Raw genomic sequence first — 21,405 nt, 5'->3', positions numbered from 1 at the left:
AACTGTAAAATAAACCCAGGCTGTGTGTGTGTGTGTGTGCGTGGAGAATTAAACGTGTGATAAACAGAAGAAGCTGTAAGCATGCGAAGCCTAATTTGAACCATTGATGAGCATCTCAATGAGCATCTCGGTCCTGTTAATCACGTTACACTACAATTATGACCTTAATGCAAATAAGATAAACAAGTCAATTTGTGTACATGACAGCTTCAATAATCAGTGTGCTGCAGATATTAATTAAAGTCCAATTTCTATGTAAAAGCTCTGAATCTTAAGATGTAAAATTACAAAATTAGTCCACACTGCAGTGTGAATATGGGAGGCTAATTTAATTCAGTACTAATTGAGTACATTAACTATACTTTACAGTAGTCTGATGTTTGACTACTTCAACATTTTTATACAAACTTTTGTTTTAAAGGAAGTGAGTTATATCCACAATCTCGTCATCGCTGTGTGTCGGTGAGAGCATTTCCACTGGGTCTGTGGGAAGAGTGCAGCAGAGAAATAGAGTTAACAGGTATACCCCCTTCAGCTGACCCCCCCAGTTAATAACTCCAGAGAGGGAGAGAATGGGGGAGAAAGCAAGGGAGAGGCAGGAAGAGGGAGGATATCCTGCGAGGAAAGGCTGTGATATATGAGCAGGCCACTTCAAACAAGCGGAGGGGGGAGGAGGGGGGCACTCCTCCTCCAATAAAACCAGGGGAGGTAAAAGAAAGAGAAGAAAGGAGGCAGAGGGGATTTACAGAGAAAGGTACAGTAGAATAGCAGAAAGTTGGGGCCAGAGTGGATGGAGCTGAATGAAAGCGAGATGCCTCCAACTACAGCAGCACAATAAAACTCCCCCAAAAGTAGAAAAAAGCTGGCCCTGCCTGTAACACAGCTGTAAATGAAAACCTGCAGGAGGGTTCCTTTAATGTTGAAATGAGAACAGTGAGTAAAAGTAACTGTTTTCTGGGCAGTGATTGTTATTCATTTATTCCTATAAAATGCTAACAACACCAATAAAAACAGACAAAGATAATTATCACTTATCAAATATGCAGGAGGACAGGCTATGTTCCTTTTTGCAAATTTTTTGAGAATTACTCCTGTGGGGGACTTGAGAGTTGTAGAGTTTTCTTGCTGCTCCTCCAAACAGCTTCATCAGTTCTGGAGGAGCAGCGAAACTTCAAGGAAACTCTACAAGTCCAGATGCCTCGCTTCAACCTTCTGGATGAAAATGACCTGGATGACTGAGAATCTTCATCAACATTATCTCATCTTTTCCATTAAACTGTGCAGACACTGATCATGTCCTTTACACAGCAAACATGATCTTTGTGAAACATCCCCAGCCTGGAAATGCTTCTTAAAAAGTTATTTTTGGCCTCACTGTAATGCTTAACAAAAGCTCACAATTATGGCAATTTTGGCATTTCACACTGAACCAAAAAATTCTAGGAGACACTGCAAAACTGCAGACACAACAGCATGCAGCGTGACATAATAAATCGATGAGTGCATGCTTCTTGATCCAAAGCCCAATAAGCCAAGTAAGGGTTGCCTCGTCTCTTTTTATATTTCATTTTCATCTCTTCTTCTTTCATTCTGCAGATCTTTGAGTATTAATCTCTTAAAATTAGCTGTAATGGTGCGGCATGCAGTCCTCATTCAGTGTCTGTACCTTTCACACAATATTGACCTCCTCTTTATACCACCTTTACCTTTTCACAAAGGACGCACAAATCCTGCTTCTATCTCAGGCTGTGCTCATGTTGACTTCTGAATTACTGTCCAGTCAGTTCAACTCAACACTTCACTGCAGTTCCAGTATTACAACTCACAACAGATGCAACGTGAAAAAGAACAACAGACTGTGGATTTTTCTAGTTTTCATCTGTTTTTAAGAGGTTTTGTTTAAGCAAACAATGGAATTCAATGAAACTTCATCTCACACACACACACACATGTAGCCGTGTACTACAAGAAGTGATTGATGAATTCAGGAAGGGGCTCTTGGGAAGAGGAAGTCCAGTCTGGGTCAGACTTCATTCACACATCCATCCACGGGCACCATCTGCATGCACTCACAGATCACACGCACTGAAGCCGACCCCCCACCCCCACCCCCACCCACACACATTCACAAGCACAGGAAAGCGGCCCTATCCTCATTTCAACATGTGATACTGCTCCTCTCATGCTGTTTACTCTACACTGTTACACAGCAGCAGCAGTGTGAAGCACAGAGGCAGAGGGGGGAGGCAGAGTCAAGGTGAGCGGAGCGAGTCGGGCACAGCGTGCACGCCACACTTTTAGGCTCAGTGTGCCATTGTGGACCAGCATGGGCCTGTTTTTGACAGCAGCCATTACGACAAATAATTGAACAGCAAATGAAGACAAATGGTATGATTGCAGTGCGCGTCCCAGCAGTCAATCCACTATCTAGGTGGTTCCCATTCAAAGCCATTGATCAGCTTTACAACCTAAGTAGCTGGCCAGGAAACTAAATGGTGGCGATCAATGCTATTTAACAGATTATTGACTGCTGACTGGTTGCCTGAGATCAAAATAGAGAGAGGGGGATGAAGAAATAAGCAAATAGAGGAATGGAACGAAAACACATGAAATTGGAATCGGTTCCTTTGCTTCAGTGATGATAAATGGGAAAGAAAAACACTGAGACAGCAGAGAGCGGGGAGAAGGAGAGAGGTGGCTTTTTTCAGAGTGCGTGGCTGAATGTGCATGATCATGTGCATTTAATGAAGAAAGCAAGCAAGAAAGACAGAAAAACAGAGAGAAGAAGACACAAAGCTCGGGTCAGAACTCAGGTTTATCAGAAGATTCCAGCTGAAAGGGAAGCTTGTTTTCGAGCATCATTTGTGGTTGGTCTGTGTTTGTGCTTCTAGTACGAAGGCTGCACACCTGAAAACTCACACACACACATTAGTGGTGCTTTAGGATGAAGAAATCATCTCAAAAAGCAAGAATCTCATCAAAATCAGATGGTACTTTCTACCCGTCTTTGTTTGGCTGATCCTTGATGAAGCTTTTAAGTGGCGCACAAGCTGGCACATAACAACAGCCGCTTGCACCGCAATTACATCCTTTTGACGGCACGCTCCTTCACGTGTGTTTCTCACTGTCTCTGTTTACAATGCACGAACCGCCGGCTCATCAGGCCTTTGGTTGGCGAGAGAGCGCTTTGTCTCTGTTTGGCTTCTTACCTGATGTTGTGTGAGACTCAATGAAAAGGAGAACAAAGTGGAGGCTGATTCTTCTCAAAGACTAAGACTGTCATGGAATGAGTGGGGGAAACCTACACTGACATTTATGTGTGTGCGTAAATGTGTGTGTGTGTGAGAGAGAGAGAGAGCGAGAGAGGGGAGGATGGGGTTGGGACCTCCAACAGTCCCAAAGCACCGTAGTGTTTAACACACACAGTAGTGTGTTACCATGGTGACTGGGCCCTGCTCTAGGGCCTGACTCATGTTTGTGTGTATGTTCATGTGTGTGTTCGCACTTGAGAATATACCAGCATGTAGATTCAGCTTCATCTGTGATTGCAGTTCCAACTCTTTTCCTAAAATTTACTTACTTTAGGCACTGATCAGCCTTTGAAACAGAAAAAAGTGGCCAAGCTTCAGTAAATCAGTGTGTGTGTGCATGTGTGAGTGTAGACTTAAATATGGGTACAGCAGTGGATATAGTGCCTGTGAGTGAATGTGTGTGTGTGTGTGTGTGTCCCTCCTTGCTTCTGAGTGTGTGTGCGCCTTTGTGTGTACACACTCCCCTTGCCTTTTCTCAGTTCAGCAGAACCTCATTAATTCAGCAGGAATGGAAATCATTTCTGCATGGAGTGCACAGGAGACAGAAAGAGACGGAGAGGAAGACGCATGGAAGGGTGGGGGGGGGGCACAATGAATACTCAAATTTTCTTCTTTTTTCTTTTAAAAATCACTCAGTTTCTGAAAATAAATTCCACATAAGTAGCACAATGAACGTACAGTATCACTCACAAAGAGAAATCTACACATATTCTAATAATAATCACAATTACATTACAGTGAGCTTCAGTTCTTTGGCTGACAGCTCCTGGGAAAAAGGACATAATGTCTAATCCTAGCCTTCATTTATTTAGATTTAAATCTCATAAGACCTGTACAGTATGTCCTTAAAACAAACAAACAGGCTGGACAAACAACCAAATATAGCAAACATCCAGATGGATACATTAATAAAAAGGTAATCTTCCTTATGTAGCAGCAGATCAGAGTCGAGCCTCCTCCATCCCCTCCCCTCCATCCCCTCCATCCCCTCCATCCCCTCCATCCCCTCCTCCTCCTCCTCCTCCTCCTGCCATCTCTCCATCCTGCAGCCCGCCACCAGACAATATGGAGCAGACAGTAATCTGGCCATGCACTGAAGAGATTACAGCATCCAACAGAACAGTTCAGCACAGAAGAGAGCAGCTCAGTCCGGCACAGCAAACAAACAGCATCCAAACCTGCATCAATACCAAGCAGGAATCCATAATATATCCAAGCAACAGTTCAGAAGACGCCTCTCTCTCTTTCCTCTGTCACACTGTCACACACACACACACACACACACTCCTTCAGTGAAAGCTGACCTTTTCAGAGTGCAGTGCAGTGCGGTGTAGTGGATCTCTATTCCAAATGTCACTTTTTACACTAAAGATCTGATGTGGTAAGCACAAGGACACATAGCACATGTGCTGTATACAAGTACACACACTAACTTTTTTTTGATGCGCACAAAGGCTTAAATAAGTCCAAACATCAAGTCAATAATGAAACAGATGTGCTGCCCTATTTATCCACTGAACTTAATCATGAGTGATATAAATAACTGATCTGAAGGCTTACACCCAGACAGCACAGGGTGAGGTTGGAAGTTCACACTTTGCACTTGTTACTAAGTACATGATGTGGATTTTTGGATTTTCCAGCCCTCTCGGAAGAATTAACCTTAAACAGCAGCAGGGCGGCCTCTGCCCCTGCACTGACCTTAAGGCTGGCTAATAGCTGCATCAGTTCACTCAAGGGAACCACGTCAGCACACACTGATAAAACATACACTGATAAAAAATAAATAAGAAAAAACATAGTTTATAAGGTCTTTTGTGTTTACTCTGCAAATGATAAACCATCAGCTGTTAAAGCTGTGGTCAACACACAAGCACCAACACCATAAAACTCTTCACACTGATTTGTTTTCTTTCCAAAAGTCTGCTTAACTCATTAATAACTCATTAATATAACTCATTTCTCTGCGAAATCCATCTGCCTACTACAGTATAACTAAGAAAAGACAGTGACTGTGGAGTTTTGTTGAAATCACTTTACAACCTGCACAGCTACAAACTCTAACCTGCAGCCCACAGTGGTCATCAGTCACATGACAGAGGTGGAAGAAGCACTCAACTCAAGCCTTTAGTAACATACACACACACACACACACACACACACACACACGCTGGCTGGGGTATATATATATGTATATGTGTGTATATATGTATATATATATGGGGTATATATATATATATATATATATATATATATATATATATATATATATATATATATATATATATATATATATATATATATATATATATATATATATGTATGTATTCAATTTTCCATTAGCCATCAGTCAGGAGGGTATAATAACTGACACATATTAATATGTCTACTAAATCAAACTTTCAACCTGTGCTCACTGTAGGTACTTGAAGTCATTTGCAAAGGCTGTTTTTATTCTTTGGTAATTGTACAAGTGAGAGAATTCAGAAGGGAAGAAGCAACGGTTCAAGAAGGTGAAGAGCAGGAGAGGAAGAAACCACATTATAAGACAAGGTCTCTTAAAAATGGACAGAATAAACCATGCCTGCTCCAAACTGTGTTTTTTTTTACAGGGAGGCAGTTTATCTGACTGTGAACAAGGCAGAATATACATACAAGTTCTTCTGTAGTAAGAACATTTACTGCCTCCAAAGTGACTATAAATATATCAGCGTTCTTCACAGACATGTGAAGGCTTACAGTGTTCATGTGACAATCAACCGATGCAATATGTCCATTTCTAAAATGCTTGTCCACTGGACACTGTAAGCTGAATTAAAGCATGAAAGTTGTCACAATGAACAGTTTATCTGATAGAGATCTCAACACACAGAGAAGGACCAGAACAAAACAATGTCACGTGTCATGTTTAACTAACATCTGCCCAGCAGGATGCAAGATGTCCCTCTCCCTCTCTCTTTCGTTTAACACCTGTTAGAATTCTACTGGTTCATCTTAAAGCAACTCTGACATCGGCCAAATCTTTATGTCCCAGTGAATGGTGACTACTTTGGCTCCTGGTCAGCCATATGCAGTGAATAAAAGGATCTGATACCACTTCACAAGGGGGGTCCTTAGTGTGAAAGGACATAAATAGTCTATCCTCATTTCAGCCTTGATTCTCTCCCCTTACCTGAGAAGCGAGCAGAAGAGGAAGACAAACACAGGTATCAAGCTATGAAGGTGCAGAGAGGAAATAAATAAGAAGAAATGAAAAGGTGTAATCCTTGAGAGAAAGAGGGAAGAGGTGAGGATGATAAAGGTGTTAAATGCAACCCACTGCTGAATCTAGTTGAAGGGTAAAAGTATACTGAGAAGGTGGTGGAGGGTGGAACAGATGAAGGTGTAGTAATAAAGGGGGGGAGAGCGGAAGTTATAATAGTGAAGAGAGAGGAGGGCTGAAGGAGCCAGGTGTGGCAGCAGCCACAGAGGTAATCAGTGGGCCAATGGGGAGTCATTCCACTCAGAGTCAACGGGCTGCCGAAGTACCTGGAATAAAAATAATCATTACACTGCATTAAAGTCACTGTCTGTAAATATACCCTGGACAGCAGTAAAGCACACTCACAGAGGCCCCGGCCATCGGGACACCTTAACACACGCACATAACTGAACACACACGCATGCAAATAACACTAATGCAAATATTCCTGAAGACGTGCCTATATCTCTCTGCACAAATGGTGTGAAAATCAGCGTCTCCCCTGCTGATTCTGCGCATTCATCCCGTCATTACAAAGATGAGCTTTTACCAGAAACAAACAGTTCTCCAAATATAACTCAACCAGCTCAAAGCACATTCATTATCCCCCCTCCCTATAACTTATAAGTGTTATTTTAGCAACAGAAACCCCAACAGAGGCTTGAATTGGATCTCTCTCACACATTTATTCCGCCTCTCAGTATTGCTGCCTTTGGAAAATGGGGATTAAGTCTGCATTTAGGAGAATTTAAATTGCAAATAAGGCTTTGTAATTGTTTTAGTCTTTAATCCTAGCAGGGAGGGCCCCACTGTAATGCTAAGTTGAGACAGTCGAACATCTCAGGCATTCATCTGAGGAAGGTCTGCGTTTGTGTCGCCACTCGCTTCAATGAGGCTTAATAAGAAGGGTGACCAATCGGCATCACGCACACACACAGCGACATGTGTATGCCCACACTAACACGAGCACTCATGCACACACACTTCCACCCATGGGCTTAGGGCAGCCAGTTTATTTTGGTTGTGAGTTTGGGTGCCCAGCTGGTACTTGAGACTGGTGAACTGGCAGAGCAATAGCAGACATCTCTCTCTCTCACACACACACACACACACACACACACACACTCAGACACACACAGTGTGCCAGGGACACACTGTGCCAGCCTGGATCCTCTGCCAACTACAAGCCTGCCCACTGCTACAAAGAGAGGCAGAGGGCAGGACAGGGTGTGTGTGTGAGAGAGAGAGGAAGAATGTGAGAGTGGACAAAGATAAGAAAAGCCAAACTTCATACAGGAAGAAACACGTTACTTGCTTCTTACAGCCACAGCCATCATTATTATTACATCTATTTTAATTTGTCAAAGATTTTTTTCTCCTCAGGATTTGCATTTAACGTGTTCAAACAAGCCAGTGGCTTTTGTGTGTCTACAGACAGCCACATTATTTCATAAATACCCAGACACCTGATGTGAAAAGACAGTATGATCACTCTGAGAGAATAAGACATTCACGAGTCAGTTTCACTCGATCGATCTCAGTTCAATACTTTTCAAGTTGATATGCAGCACTAAAAAGCACCTATAATCTATAACCTGTATATTAGGCTCTGACCTCTGATCTTCCTTCCTTCACTAGTCCAGGATGAGGTCCCACTCAGGGTAGAGACAGGACACAACAAGTCTGAAAACCACACCCACTGGAAAACAACCTGTCCCACAACCTGTAAACAAGAATGCCTGCAGGTAGCTTAAACTGATTATTTTAGCATTGAATATTTAACAGCTAATGTTAGCAAATGACAGCTAGCAGAGAGCTAGCACAGAGCGAGGCCACCATACATCAGCAGCTCATCAGTGAAAGAGTGGGAGGACATGCAAATTCAAGAAGGAGTATTATTGGATGCTGAATTAGCCTCCAAGTGCAAGATGAGTCATCAGCATGATATTAACTTTTTGAAAAAATCAGTTTCAGTTCAGAAGAGTGATCAGATTTGATACAAAGATTGATAAGCCAATCAAAGACACATTCACTGATTACCCCAACAGAGCTTTGTGGATATCCAATGATGAAGAGACAGCTCAGTGGGATATTTTGTGTTTGAGGATGTCTATTAAGTGTATTGTGCATGTTATATAAGCAAAAGAATTACATTACATAATAAATATACACAGTGTTTTTTCTAAGAATCATGCAAGAAATCTTATAATATCAAACACTGATTTAATCCATAATCGTACAGCCTTAGAAGAGTCCTCTCACACAACGTCCCACTTCTCCTCCGCATGCACAGTTTAATTCCTCCACGGACAGCTAGCATGCACTCATACGTCTGTACGACAGCAAGCCATAAAGCTTGATTTAAAAATCAAACTTTCCTCATATTATGTCCACCACAGCACCTCCAGGGTGAGCTGATTTAATTTAGAAACTAAAGAAAGAAATAGCTTCTCAGCTCCCAGAGTTAACCAACAGGAGTGTGTGTTTAAAGATAGGTTTCACTCCCTGGGACCTGCCTGACAATCCTTGTAACCGTCGTCACTGTTTTAGACCTAATGAGGAACGGCAGTAATGGAGTGCTCCAAGCTTTTTCTCTGGGAGGAGAGAACAGGGAGCAAGCGCAGCTGGAAAAGTCAACCAGAGACAAGCAGAGCCGCCTCACTAAGACGAAACCAGTAAACCAGTTGTCGTGCCCTCTCCTCTTTGACTCAAGATATAAAAACAGAAAGTCAGCACAGGTTGTAAGAGAAAAGTTCAAACTAAGCAGAAGCATCATAATTGCAGTAATTTATGCCGTTTTGTGCAGGACAGAGTGTTTTTACACAAAGGATAAATGGATAAGTGGATGTGGTTTGGGAGCCACCAGTGTCATGGAACTTCAAAGATGGTGAGACAGAAAAAAGCGTGTGTGTGTGTGTGTTAATGTCTGAACACAGTCAGGGGATGCAGGCTTGGCAAGAGAAGCATCACAGACACCTCCGGCATGGAAGGTCGCTCTCAAACTTCCAACCCCCGACAAATTGCTCACTTCAATTCTCCACAGTGAGCTGGTTACAGTCGAGGCAAACAACTGATGAATGTTGCTGTTTTTTTTTAATTATTGAACCATAATTTATTTCCTGAAAATGGCTAAAACTGACACAGAATTGGCAGCATTCGTCCTGGTTTCAGTGGGAGAGATAAACAAATGCCCCAAGGAGTTTTCAACATTTCCCGGGATGTAGTATTCATTTAAAAGCATTCGTTTAAATTTTATGGATGATGATGTTGCAACTAAGAGGGTATTCATGGGTAACTGGGTTAGGGAAATTAAATGGGTCTGGGTTGGAAATCTGCATGCGAGAAGGGAAAGTAAACGCTGCAGGGTTTGGCTTCTACAATAACTCTGCACAGGCAGATTGATGGCATTTACGCCGCTCTGGCTAGCAGGATGCTATAGTAGCAAAACTCAAACTACCCAAAGACTTCAGAAAGAGTCCCCAGCGCCTTCAGACAACTCTTTCTTCCTTCACACTGATGCATCTCCCCTCCCTCTTCTTTCTCCCTGTCACACGTTTCACTGTCTCTGTCCCTGAATTGTTGTCTCCATCTGTCCGTCTCCGTGTCTGTCTCTGTCAAACACAGATCCAGGAGCTCCTGCTTACAGAGTCGAGATCAAATGCTAAAACCGCGGCTCAGTTTAAGCTTGCCCAGAATGAACATGCAAGGAAGAGAATCATAAACAATATTTGATCTTCTGCTTCTGTCACTTACAGACCTCCAGCCACACACACACACACACAGCTTGAGGGCAGCACTTTCAGGCTTTGTTGCATCCCTCAGATAGGGAAAGGTATACACAGACAGAGGAGCCGACTGGCCTTTTTCATTTAGACTGTAACAACGGTAAACAACAGCACACAAAGACAGCGTCCTCTCGCTCAACGCCCGTCTGCCTGCAGCCTGCACTCCACGCGCAGTTTGATATTAAAAGACGACACAGGCGTGAACGGAGGAGGTGGTGGTGGTGGCGGCAACGGCGGAAGAAAGGTATAAAGACGGACAGGATTGGAGACACAATGTTGTGGCATGCTGTTTGTATGTAGGCTATATTTAAACTGAAAACAGCCAGGAGAATCTGTATGAAGAAGATATCGCCGTGCCAACGCAGACTCCATTCCTCCGCTCTCTCTCTCTCTCTCTCTCTCCACATCCCTCCATCCATACCTACTCTGCCTATATTATGGATGTTATTATTATTCCTGCATGTCGTCATGTCGCCCCCGCTTCTCTCCTTCCCCCGAGCAAGGAAGCGGGCACTGCTGGCACCCAGCCAGATTACCCAATCAATCTCCTCTGAGAGGGAGGGAATGAGGGAGGGAGGGGGAGGCATAAGAAAGAGAGTGTGGAACACAGAGGAAAGGAAAGAAAGAGCAGCAGGAGGGGGGGGGGGTGGAGGATGGTGAAAGGGGGGGGGGGTGCTGGCAGTGAAAAAGACCTGTGAGGAATTGAAGCAGGAAAAACGGTGCAGGAAGAGTAAATTCTGTCTTTGGGAAAAAAAGGGAGAGGGACAAAGAATGCTTTGAAAGTAAAAGGAAGGCTTTTTTTTTAAGCAGACGTGTGGCGATAACATAAGGAAAGTGAGCACCTGGTATGACAACACAGGGAGCTGCTGTGATGGAAAACACACACAAGAGTCCAGACAAAGGCTTGGCCATCAACGGTTGTTTACAGAGTGCAGCTCCTCCCCTTGTGCCACCTGTTACTGTGGTCGAGCCTAACAAATGTTTAACCCTCTCAAAGAATCCCCAGGCAACAGCTTACAGAGCATCTCCATCTAGCTACAGTCTGCACGCTGCATGCTGGGAAAAGACCAGAGCTGCAGCACCTTCTTATCTTTGTTTTTAGATCCTTTGAATCCTAAAATCGTTTGATTTATTGTTCTAAGAATATGAAAAAATATCTTTGGGTGGTAGAGACACAACAAGACATCTGTAAAAAAGCAATAGTGGGCTTATTCAGCAAATTATAGATAGTCTGTAGATTATAATTGTAGATTATAATCTATAATCTAGATTATAATCTACAGACAGATATCAGGTCCATCAAAATGAAAATATTGGAAATATAATAATAATATAATATTAAATATACTAACACTAATAATATTGATAATTCCTGCACCTCGTTGTTTCATAAATGCACAGCTTTTCCTAACGCTGTCTATTTTTGGAGACAAAAAAAACGCCACATTCCGCTTCATCTCAACCGTATCATGACAGTTTTCATCTGTAAGCCAAAAGCTGAGTGGAGTCACTGAAGCACTGTGACGTGAATGACGCACTTGTGGCACTAAATCTGTGACGCTCCGCAGGCACTGAACTCAGATTGGCATGAATCGCAGATGTTTGGGGTTGCGACCTCTGGCTGGGGTGAAGCAAAATGTCTGCAACAACAAGGCCGAGTGTATCACTTCCTGAAAGACTGTTTGTCTGTGATTGCAAGTGCGTGCATGTGTGTCAGTGAAAAAACAGAGACTCATTCTTCTGCCTTTCTGCTTTAATGTGATCAACAATACATGTGTGTGTGTGTGTGTGTGTGTGTGTGTGAAAGAGAGAGAGCAAGCGTCAATATGCACGCTTCCTTCATCACAAAGCCCATGTGCTTTAATCATTCATATTGAGTTACTAAAGACGTGCCATGTTCTTATAATCAAACACATTTCCTCAACAAAGTGCTCTTCTGAGGATCATCCAAATTCCAGCAGAAAAGAGGACTATAAGATGTGCAGCTCTCTTTTAGGAAATAAACATGATTAAAAGGCAATGTGAAGAGGAAGGACAGAAACACAACTCCGACAATTAAGACGACAAGAGAGAACACTTAAATTACTTTACAGAGGTACAAGACTCCAGGCTGTTCCAGCTCTTTATGATACAGTATCATCTTGCTTACTTTGAGAGAGTGTGTATTCATTTGCATAAAAGTGTGGGTGTGTGATATGCACACAAGCGTGGCTGCATGTGGGAGTGTTTACGTGTGAGCTCGAGTGTCTATGATTCTCAGATTCACCATTCAAGGGTGAAGCCAACCAGCCATCCAGCTAGTCAGAGGCCTCCAGTTCTGGGAGTGCGGCCAGGGCTCCAATCCCACCACATTCCCCTGGATTAGCTGTCAACCAGTCCCCAGATCTGAGGATTAGCACATTATATTCCATTATCTTTCCCAAACTGGAGAGTCCACAAAGTCTACATCACAGCTCTCAGTGGGGGCCAAGAGGACAGGGCTAAGTAAGAGGTGCCTTCAAACCGGGCCAAATTGAGCCAAACTGATATGAGCCAAAGCAAATCTGTAACTAAGACTGTACTCTGGCTCAATGTTGCCTAGCAACCAAATTAGTTCCAGGAAGCAAATAAGCAAACGGTATTTCTAAATATCAATTTTATAGCACGCCGCTGATTTTTCCTCATCGTTATCCACAACAAGGTGACAGCAAAGCTGCCAGAGAAGACCAGAAATTATTTAAAAAAAACATAAATAAAAACAAACCAATCCTCGTTTATCTCTCTCACATTCCTCTTTCACTATTTCCACAGAGCGACACAGAGAGCAGAGTGTGTGCGACTCCTGGGAGCCGTGTTGTTTTTCACTCTGTGATCCGGGCAGACTCAGGGGAATGACGGAGCCGTTATCAGCAAGGGGCCGTGATAGAGACTTGATCAGGCCGTCGGTCTGCGGGGACCAAGGAGCCAGAGTTAATCAGAGACAGACAGACCCCTCATCACCCTGGGGATTCACACGCTTCGACCCTGACACACTCTCTCTCTCTCTCTGTCACACAAAGGCACGCACACGGCAACGGTCACAAAAGCACACATACCCTCTCACACACACCTTGTCTAGCATTTCACCGAGCTCCTGCCACAACCTCTGCACGCGCACGCACTCTTCACCTTATTACTGTTACTGTGGATCAAACTTCTACGGCTACAATCAGCAAGAGACAAAATCCATTTCCATTATTAGAAATAATATTACTAAAAATCAGCAGCCCCCAGCGGTCAGTGATTGTTATCTCAGGCTGTGACGCCAACAGACACAGCTTTGTTTTTTACACATCCAAAAAGAAAAGAGGTTTGATTTTTACAAAATGCACACATACATAACCTTTCAGTACACCTCCATTTTGAAAAAATTACTAACAATTGTGTTTTAAGAACAAATCGGTCCTCTCTCCCTGACCTTATGAACTTGAGCCAGGTCAAAGTCCTTGAACTTACAACAGCATTATGTGTTTGCTTGTGAAGAAAACAAACATATTATGTACATTTCTTTCATAGTTCAGGCCCTGAGAAGCCCTTGCAACCCTTGTTATGTTGAGTCGAGCACATGGCAGCCTCAGTGATTCTGAGGCTGAGTGATTTATGTGGACTGAAACATGTTTAAAATGTGTCTTCTACGGTGGCAGAATTTCAAGCTCTGAGTTGAGCCATATATTGACCAAGGCTGTCAAATCGGCGCCGTTAAAGAGCTGACACGCAGGTATCCAGCTGGCCTACCTCTGGAGAAAGGTGTAGGAAATTATATGGCATTTAGATTAATTAGACACAGTTGTCAGATTTAATTAACTACTAGGTTTAATTAACCATGTAATTAATCTTATGGTGGTCCAACACACACACACACACACACACACAGGCAGGCATGGAGAGACACACACATCAACCAGTGCCCACACAGACATGCATAGTACATGCACAACAAATGTAATCTGTTCAGCTGACAAGCACTCACACTTTTGCCGTCAAACCTCATAAGAGAGTTCAGCTGAATGGGTGACTGGCTACGAGCTAAAACAGCCTGAATGAAATGTGGTGCGGTAAGAATAGCACCTCTAATCCATTTCAGGTTTAACTTCAGCCCAGGTGGAACGATACATTTATTATAGTGCGGACAAAAAAGAAGACATTCCAGGTAGAGAATAGAAATCCATGTTAAAATCCAAGCTGACACAAGTCTGTGAGGTAGCATGCAGTCAAAACAAACGTGTGCCTGTGTGTGTGTGTCTTCCATAGATCACTGATCGACTGGTTTCACTCTTCAGGAGATGAGAGGGTCAAGGGGTCTGCAGACCCCGACCTTTCATTGCCCAGTCTGTCCCCTGTAGCCACTGCTAGCAGAGCCTGGCCTGCTCTAAATGTGTCCTCTGTGTATATGTATTGAGTGTGAATGTGTGTGTTAATGGGCTTGTGTGATCAGCCAGCTGCTTTATGTGATTTGACCTTTTACTGAAGCCATGAGTGGACCAATAAATAGCTAGGCAGCACCGCGACCCTTAACCTCAGGGAAAACTGATTCACTGAGGCCTGCGAGGTCCAAGGTCAGAGTTTCAGGAAGAGCGGCACACAGCTGAGCTGCAGCGCTATACGCTGCCGGGGTAGATGTTAGGAACAGAATATCTAATCAAGGAGATCATCTGAAATGTCGTAGCAAGTCATAAAGCCTCTATTAGACTTTAAAAATTCAAAGATGGCAGTCTAAGGGATTTCCCATAAAAAATACAAGTGGTATTCATAGGTGCTGCATTTTTAAAAGCAAGCTATTTCAGACGTCTAGCTCACAGTCTGTCCCAACCAGCACCGAGGGTGCAGCAGGCGGAGCAGACATTAAGAAACGCAGACATGTCAAAACAAGCTCCAGCAGCATTATCTCACACAGAATAGTCCCTTCTTTCTGATGCACAGTCTGCGTGTGATGGTGTGCGCTCACAAGCATGTGAACAGTGAGCGGTGGTGGATGTGTGTATACTTGTGCCCCTCGTACACCACAGGCGGGTTGGTTAAGTTCACTCACATAGTCATGGAAAGCCTTGGCCTCGCTGGAATGTTCGCATGTCTCCCTCCGGTCCGGGGCAGCGCAGTACAGATCCCAGAATACACTGTGCACACAGGACAAGACAGCGACAGCAGTTAGACACTCTACTCTGTGATCCAAACACATATTATTGCAAATCCCTAATGAGGACGCGTATGTGTGCAGCGCTTATGATGGAGGTGCAACAAATCTACTTAGACATTTAAAAAGTGGAGCAGGGTGTCATTTGAATTATGTCTATACAGTGAGTACAACACATGGTGCTAAGTTTCTTCATACATTAGTGTGACGTTTCAAACACAGACCAAGAGGCTCTCATATATAATAATGAGCTCTAATGATGATAGCAGTTTTGAATGTTGTTTTAACATCAGCAGCCAAAGAAGAAGCTCGCCAAGATAAAGCAGCACGAATGAAGGTGTGTTAGGACTGAAATACTGCTGCTGACTCAGCCCTCTGAAGCGAGGGCGGACTCACTCCCAACTCATCATACAGGATGCTTTGTATGGGGGAAGATTATGGCCAATGAGTTATCCAAAGTTTGATTTTAAAGGCTGTGGCTCAATTCACAGGGTGTATCAAATCACAAGTCACAATGGCATGACCAGGACGTCCCATTTCAACGTCTCCTTCAAACCCAACATTCTAACAGGTAGATCCATTTTAAGTGGACCTTTCTCTGGATTTATTGTGCGTTAGTGGATTTTATATAGGTTGATGAGGAGACAGGGTTGCTAAAGTTAATAGCAGCCTTGAGACTGATGGTGACACAAACACGACACCTTACGTATGCCAGGTCATCTGATTTAATGACAGTGTGGCACTTCAATGGATGCAACTCAGCAAAAAATGTTCCCTTCTGTTATTTGGTTTATGTAGCAGAGTTTTGTACAACACAGATTGAAAATGACACCAAACAGAAAAACACACTCTGGCAAATCGTTAACAAAACAGTCCTAAAGTGTAGGCATAGCATGTGATCGTACCTGGCTGCTGTCTACACGTCTGTTCATCTTTTACCACTGTCTGTGGCTCAAATCATCCAAATAAACCCAATTCTTTTCACATCTGAGAGGCTGATTATACTGATGTTTTTGCTCAAAAATGTAAAAATATTTTGTGCTCATCCAAGATTCACATATAGTTTATAAAACAACAACACACACATATTAAAAACAAGAATAAGAACTCAGTCTGCCCACAGTACCGCCTGTAGCCTGGCTTTCAACAGAAAGGACCTCCAAATGTTCCTCTCAGCCTGCCCCGGTGCGACCTGCAGGTTATTGACCAATCAGCTGTGATTATGTTACTTACTGTCCAATCAGCCGCACTCATATTAGATAATTAGACCAATCCCTCTCCTCCAGGGCAACAGGGGCCACCAGGTCCCACTCCAAATGGGCCCTTAATTACTGCACTGAAATTAAGTACTCGCTAAGCCGGGCCACATAAAGGAGCTCTACTTCTACAAGATATTGATTTCATGGACAGCATATAAACTGCTGAGAGGAAATTCTTGCTGTCATTTAAAGGTGCAAATAAACGGTAACATGCAATCTTTGTGCTGATGTTGGGAACAGCCGTGACAGTTGATATGACAGACTGCGAAATGGAGCAGAAAATATTAGCTGATCGTCCATAACTGTCTGAGAATCGCTCAGCGGCACCCTGTCACATGTTGGTCACTGCTCCCGTTTGATTTTCCACTTATTGTCTTTTGATATATTTTTTAGCTATTTGAGGGCATCAAGGAAACAAGAGTGCAACAAGGTGTCCTAAAAATAAAAAGAAGAATAAACAATATATTTAAACCCTGCGGCATATGAACTAAAATAGAAATGTGTTATTAATGTATTTAAAGATTAAAAGGCAGAGTTGGTGCCCTGAGGCGTTTTCTGAGCACCAGGGTCCCTTCTAGACAAGGAGGGCGCTGAAGGAACAGGCAGGGGCTGTGAAAGCCACTAGTGAACACATGGTGTGTGTGTGTGTTACGCTGCCCTTCTGTCACTTGACAATAAAGCCAGTGTACATTATCATATCTATCGGTTGGTGTTAAAGAGATTGCTGCTCCGTCAGAGACGAGCCGCAGCAAGAAGGCACGACCATCGCAAATCCAATCAGCTCTCAGGGAAATGAAACGGGACACAGGTTACTGTTTGCTGCAGAGAAGACACAACCAGGTGCCGGCGCACGGGGTAGGAGTAAGGTGATCTAACATCTCCTGGTCTGCCAAGTCTGAAATATATATTGTGATTTGCGCAGCTGACCTGAAATCTCATTCTACGTCTGTCTGAATAATCTGAAGCAGGATCGCTGGTGGATGAGACTAAAAAGCAAGACTTTCATTATTTTGATATTATTTTAGAGGGTTTTGCATGAGGCGCAGAGGAGAAGCAGAAGCAGAGGAGGTGAAAGGAAGCTTCAGGTGTCAGGAGGCATTAGATTAATCAAATATTCTCCTAATTAAACACAGATTTCTGGACAACCTTGAGGGTCAGAGTGCACAACTCACTGACTTCAGGTTGGGCCGCTGTCAGATCCGATTTGACGACGCCACCCACGTTCAGAGGAAAAAACCTGTGTCATAGTGGTTGTCACATCCTTTCCTGAGACGCTAATCTTTAGAAATTATCTGGGAAGTCAACAGTCACAGTTAATTAGCACCAGCAATCTGCGAGGAATCTTGTACTCTGTACACCCTTGTAATAGCAAAATTTCTATCCAATTATCTAATCATTTCAATCTAATCATCTCATCATGGGAAGCTCTTTATGGTATTATGGGAAGTAACTGGTGTCTGAACCACGTAGCTCTGTATTTTCAGCAGGATGAAAAGTTTAACTGCTCTTATTTTAAAGAGGCGCAGGAGAGATTTAAATTTGAAGCTCAGGGTCATGCAAACTGCTGTTTTTGTTTTTTTTATTCAAATGTTTGAAAATATGAGCAACACACACACACACACACTTTGTATCCAGAACAGAGGAGGAAGGGATTAGCGTCCAGTCGTCCAGAAGAAGACAATTACTAAAATTAAATGCCATCATGATAATTATTTGCAATTAACTGTGGCCTGACAAAGCCAGTGGGTTACAATGTGCTTTTCCATTATAATAAGGAGAGTAAACAAAGACAAGCTGATGGTGGCAGGTCTGTGTGATAATCCTGTGTGTCAGTCGGTCCTCAGACAGAGAAATTAAGACAGCGATGGAGAAAAGGAAGCAGATAAAAAAAAATGACAGTAACAGAGATCCAGCCATGCTCCTCTTATCAGGACAGTCTTCCTAATGGGACAACATGCTGCAACCAAAGAGTGGAGGTGGGAACCCTTCCAGCTGTCTTTATTACCTCGACACAAGTGTTCTCCTGATAGCACCAAAGCAACAACATCCTCCTGCCATGTATACCACACTGTGTTTGGACTGTGGCAGAGGTCAGGCTACAGCTAATAAGAGTCTTCTAGAGTTTTTAGTCTTTCAAACATCAGCGCTAATTCGCAGGTGCCATCATGAATGCCCAATCATGACCAAGTCATTATCATTACAAATTGACCCACTTGAAGAGATAATTCTACTAACATCTTTATGATTTTCTGTTCTGCACTGGCCTCCACATAAGAAGCACTTTAACTACAAAGAGAGATGGATTATCAGAATTCAACCATGCGCCTTTGTTTACATTTAGTCTCCCACAAGGTGCATCCAACCAAATGAAACCAAAACAATTCCTTGAATAGCCTCTTGAGGCTGGCTCTAAACTACTCGCCACAGACCTCCATGTTACACTGTCCACCCTTACAGCCTACAAAAGCCTGTTTAAGTATCTATAAATAAGTTCTCTATGACAACAGTTCATTCTGCCTGAGCATTGCTCAACCACCTCACACTCCACCTCTTCTCCATTACATGTTTTTTACAGACTCTGCTAAGATGGTGACAATAGCAAAGGAACAAAAATTGCAAAAACAAACTCTGTTTCTATATAATGTCTGTCAAGTCCTTACAAAGCCAACAGCACTAACACAGTTTTGATATTTATATGAAACTGCCAGGTCCATTGTTATCTTAGAGTTACAACTCTGAGGCTGACAGTGATGACTTTACCTGGAAACGCCACATATTTACAGTCCAAACACTGACATTAAAACACAACTATGCAACAGAATGATGGATGAATTAAAGAAAGGAAGGCCTGTCTGATACTTTGTGTTTACAAAGAACAGTCCAGACATTAGGCTTCTCTCTCTCTCTCTCTCGCTCTCTGTTTTTTCTGCCCCTCACAAACAAGAATTTCAGCTAGAGGCTATCACACAGACAATCCCACGACATGCTGTTTCATGAGGTTTTTGTGTGTGTGTGTGTGTATGTTTTGTGTGTCGGGATGTGGTGGGGGTGTGTATTGAGGATTCAGCGACCATCCAGTGAAAACTGGTTAAAGCAATCGATTTTGGGATAAGGAGGAGACAACTAGCAGCGGCCAATAGAGAGGGAGCTAATGACACAATCAACACCTGCAGCCCTCACTGAGCCTTTTCTTTATCCTTCCACCCATAACAACAGATGCGGATGAGTGACCCCCACCACCAGCCTGCCTGCCTCTTCAACCCCCAACACCCCCCCCTTGGTCTTATTTTGTAGCCCCCCCCCCTACACCTACCCATCCACCGACACTGTCCTACACAGAGGCAGGGAGGAGTAAAACCCAGTGAGGTGCTGAGGAGGGGACAGCGGGGGTGGGGCTGTGGTGGCGGTGGGGTCGGGGTCTTAGATTTGGCTGTTTAACACAAAAGAGGCTGGAATGCAAAGAGTTAATCCGTTCGGGTGTCTCTCTTCCGCAAACAAAGGGACAGGCCTCCAGACAAAGGTTGAGGGAGGGGGAGCGAAGGGTGAGGGATGAGGGAGGTTGGTGGCTTTCCTACCATCTGGAGCTTTTGTTTTGGGGGATGCTGGAGGTTGGAGGGGGGGGGGTTGCTGGGTGGCATAGGAGTGGACAGTGGACTCGACCCCCTCCTCCTCCTCCTCCTCCTTCAGCCGACCCAACCCCCAGAGAGTGTCCGTGTCCACGTGCTGCGTGGCCCAGACAGACGCCCCTCAGCTAGGTCATACTACACTGAAGCCCTGCCCCGCCCAGCCTGGCTAATCATCAGCATACTCTCCAACCACTCTCTGGCAAACACACACAATGTCATCTCCCACACCACTGAAATATATCAATACAGTCAGAACACACACTGTGAGCGCTCAGCTTCCCTTTCTATTTCCCGCTTTCATACACACACACACACAGTCGGTCTCCCTAAGCACTCTTATTGGTTCAGGCAGAGGCGAGAGCAAACTTGCGCTGCACTGTATGTTTGTGTATGTCATTCTGTCAGTATTACTGGTAGCTGTCCAATTGAGAGCTGTCAGGTTGAGAGAATCCAGGCTCTTTAAGGTCCATTATGAACCGTGTCAACAGGCTGCACAATCACAACACACGCTGGGGCCAGAGAGGATGAATGAATGAAGCCGCATGTCCGGGTTTATTACACAGGGCCGGCCGGGGGGGCTTTGGGGATGAGCAGGATAGCATGAATGACAAACAAAGCAGGCCCTGTCAAACCTCTTAGCCCTTCTCTTTGCCTCTCGTGCTGCCTTGCTGTGGATTCAGCCTCTCAATCTCGCAGCATCTCTGCCTGCTGGATTCTTTGTCTGCACCCGTTTCCCCTGTCCTGCCTGTTTTTCTCTGCTTTTTGCCTTAAAGTGGGAAAAGTGAAAACTTCTTTCTCCTTCCATTCAGATATGGAGAGTAAACAGTGTAGAAGCCAGTTTAAATGCCCCCGACTCTTCCCCTTCAACAAGATGGAAAACACTGCCCTCTGTTCATCTTAAGAGATCTGACTGATTTAAGAAGCTGAATGAACCAACACCACATCAGAGCCATGTTGCATTAAATGGAGCATCAGGTTAAATAAAGTCAGAAAATCTTCAAACCATGAGGTTCTCCTCCTCATGGGAGAGCCGT

The 21,405-nt window shown here is 43.7% G+C and overlaps 1 protein-coding gene across 3 annotated transcripts in view; it reads right to left on the bottom strand.

Annotated features, from left to right (window-relative positions):
- Positions 1-21,405, bottom strand: part of ssbp4 (single stranded DNA binding protein 4) — a 73,666-nt gene that overhangs the window by 38,538 nt on the left and 13,723 nt on the right. For all 3 annotated transcript variants that reach the window (XM_028404116.1, XM_028404114.1, XM_028404115.1), the window contains exon 4: positions 15,385-15,469. In XM_028404116.1, coding sequence (XP_028259917.1) covers positions 15,385-15,469 — 85 coding nt within the window. The remainder of the gene's footprint in view (positions 1-15,384; positions 15,470-21,405) is intronic.

Source organism: Parambassis ranga, chromosome 4 (assembly GCF_900634625.1).
Source record: "Parambassis ranga chromosome 4, fParRan2.1, whole genome shotgun sequence".
NCBI classification, from domain to species: Eukaryota; Metazoa; Chordata; class Actinopteri; family Ambassidae; genus Parambassis; species Parambassis ranga.
Note: the sequence above shows the minus strand (reverse complement) of the source record. Positions and strands in the feature narration are given on the sequence as shown.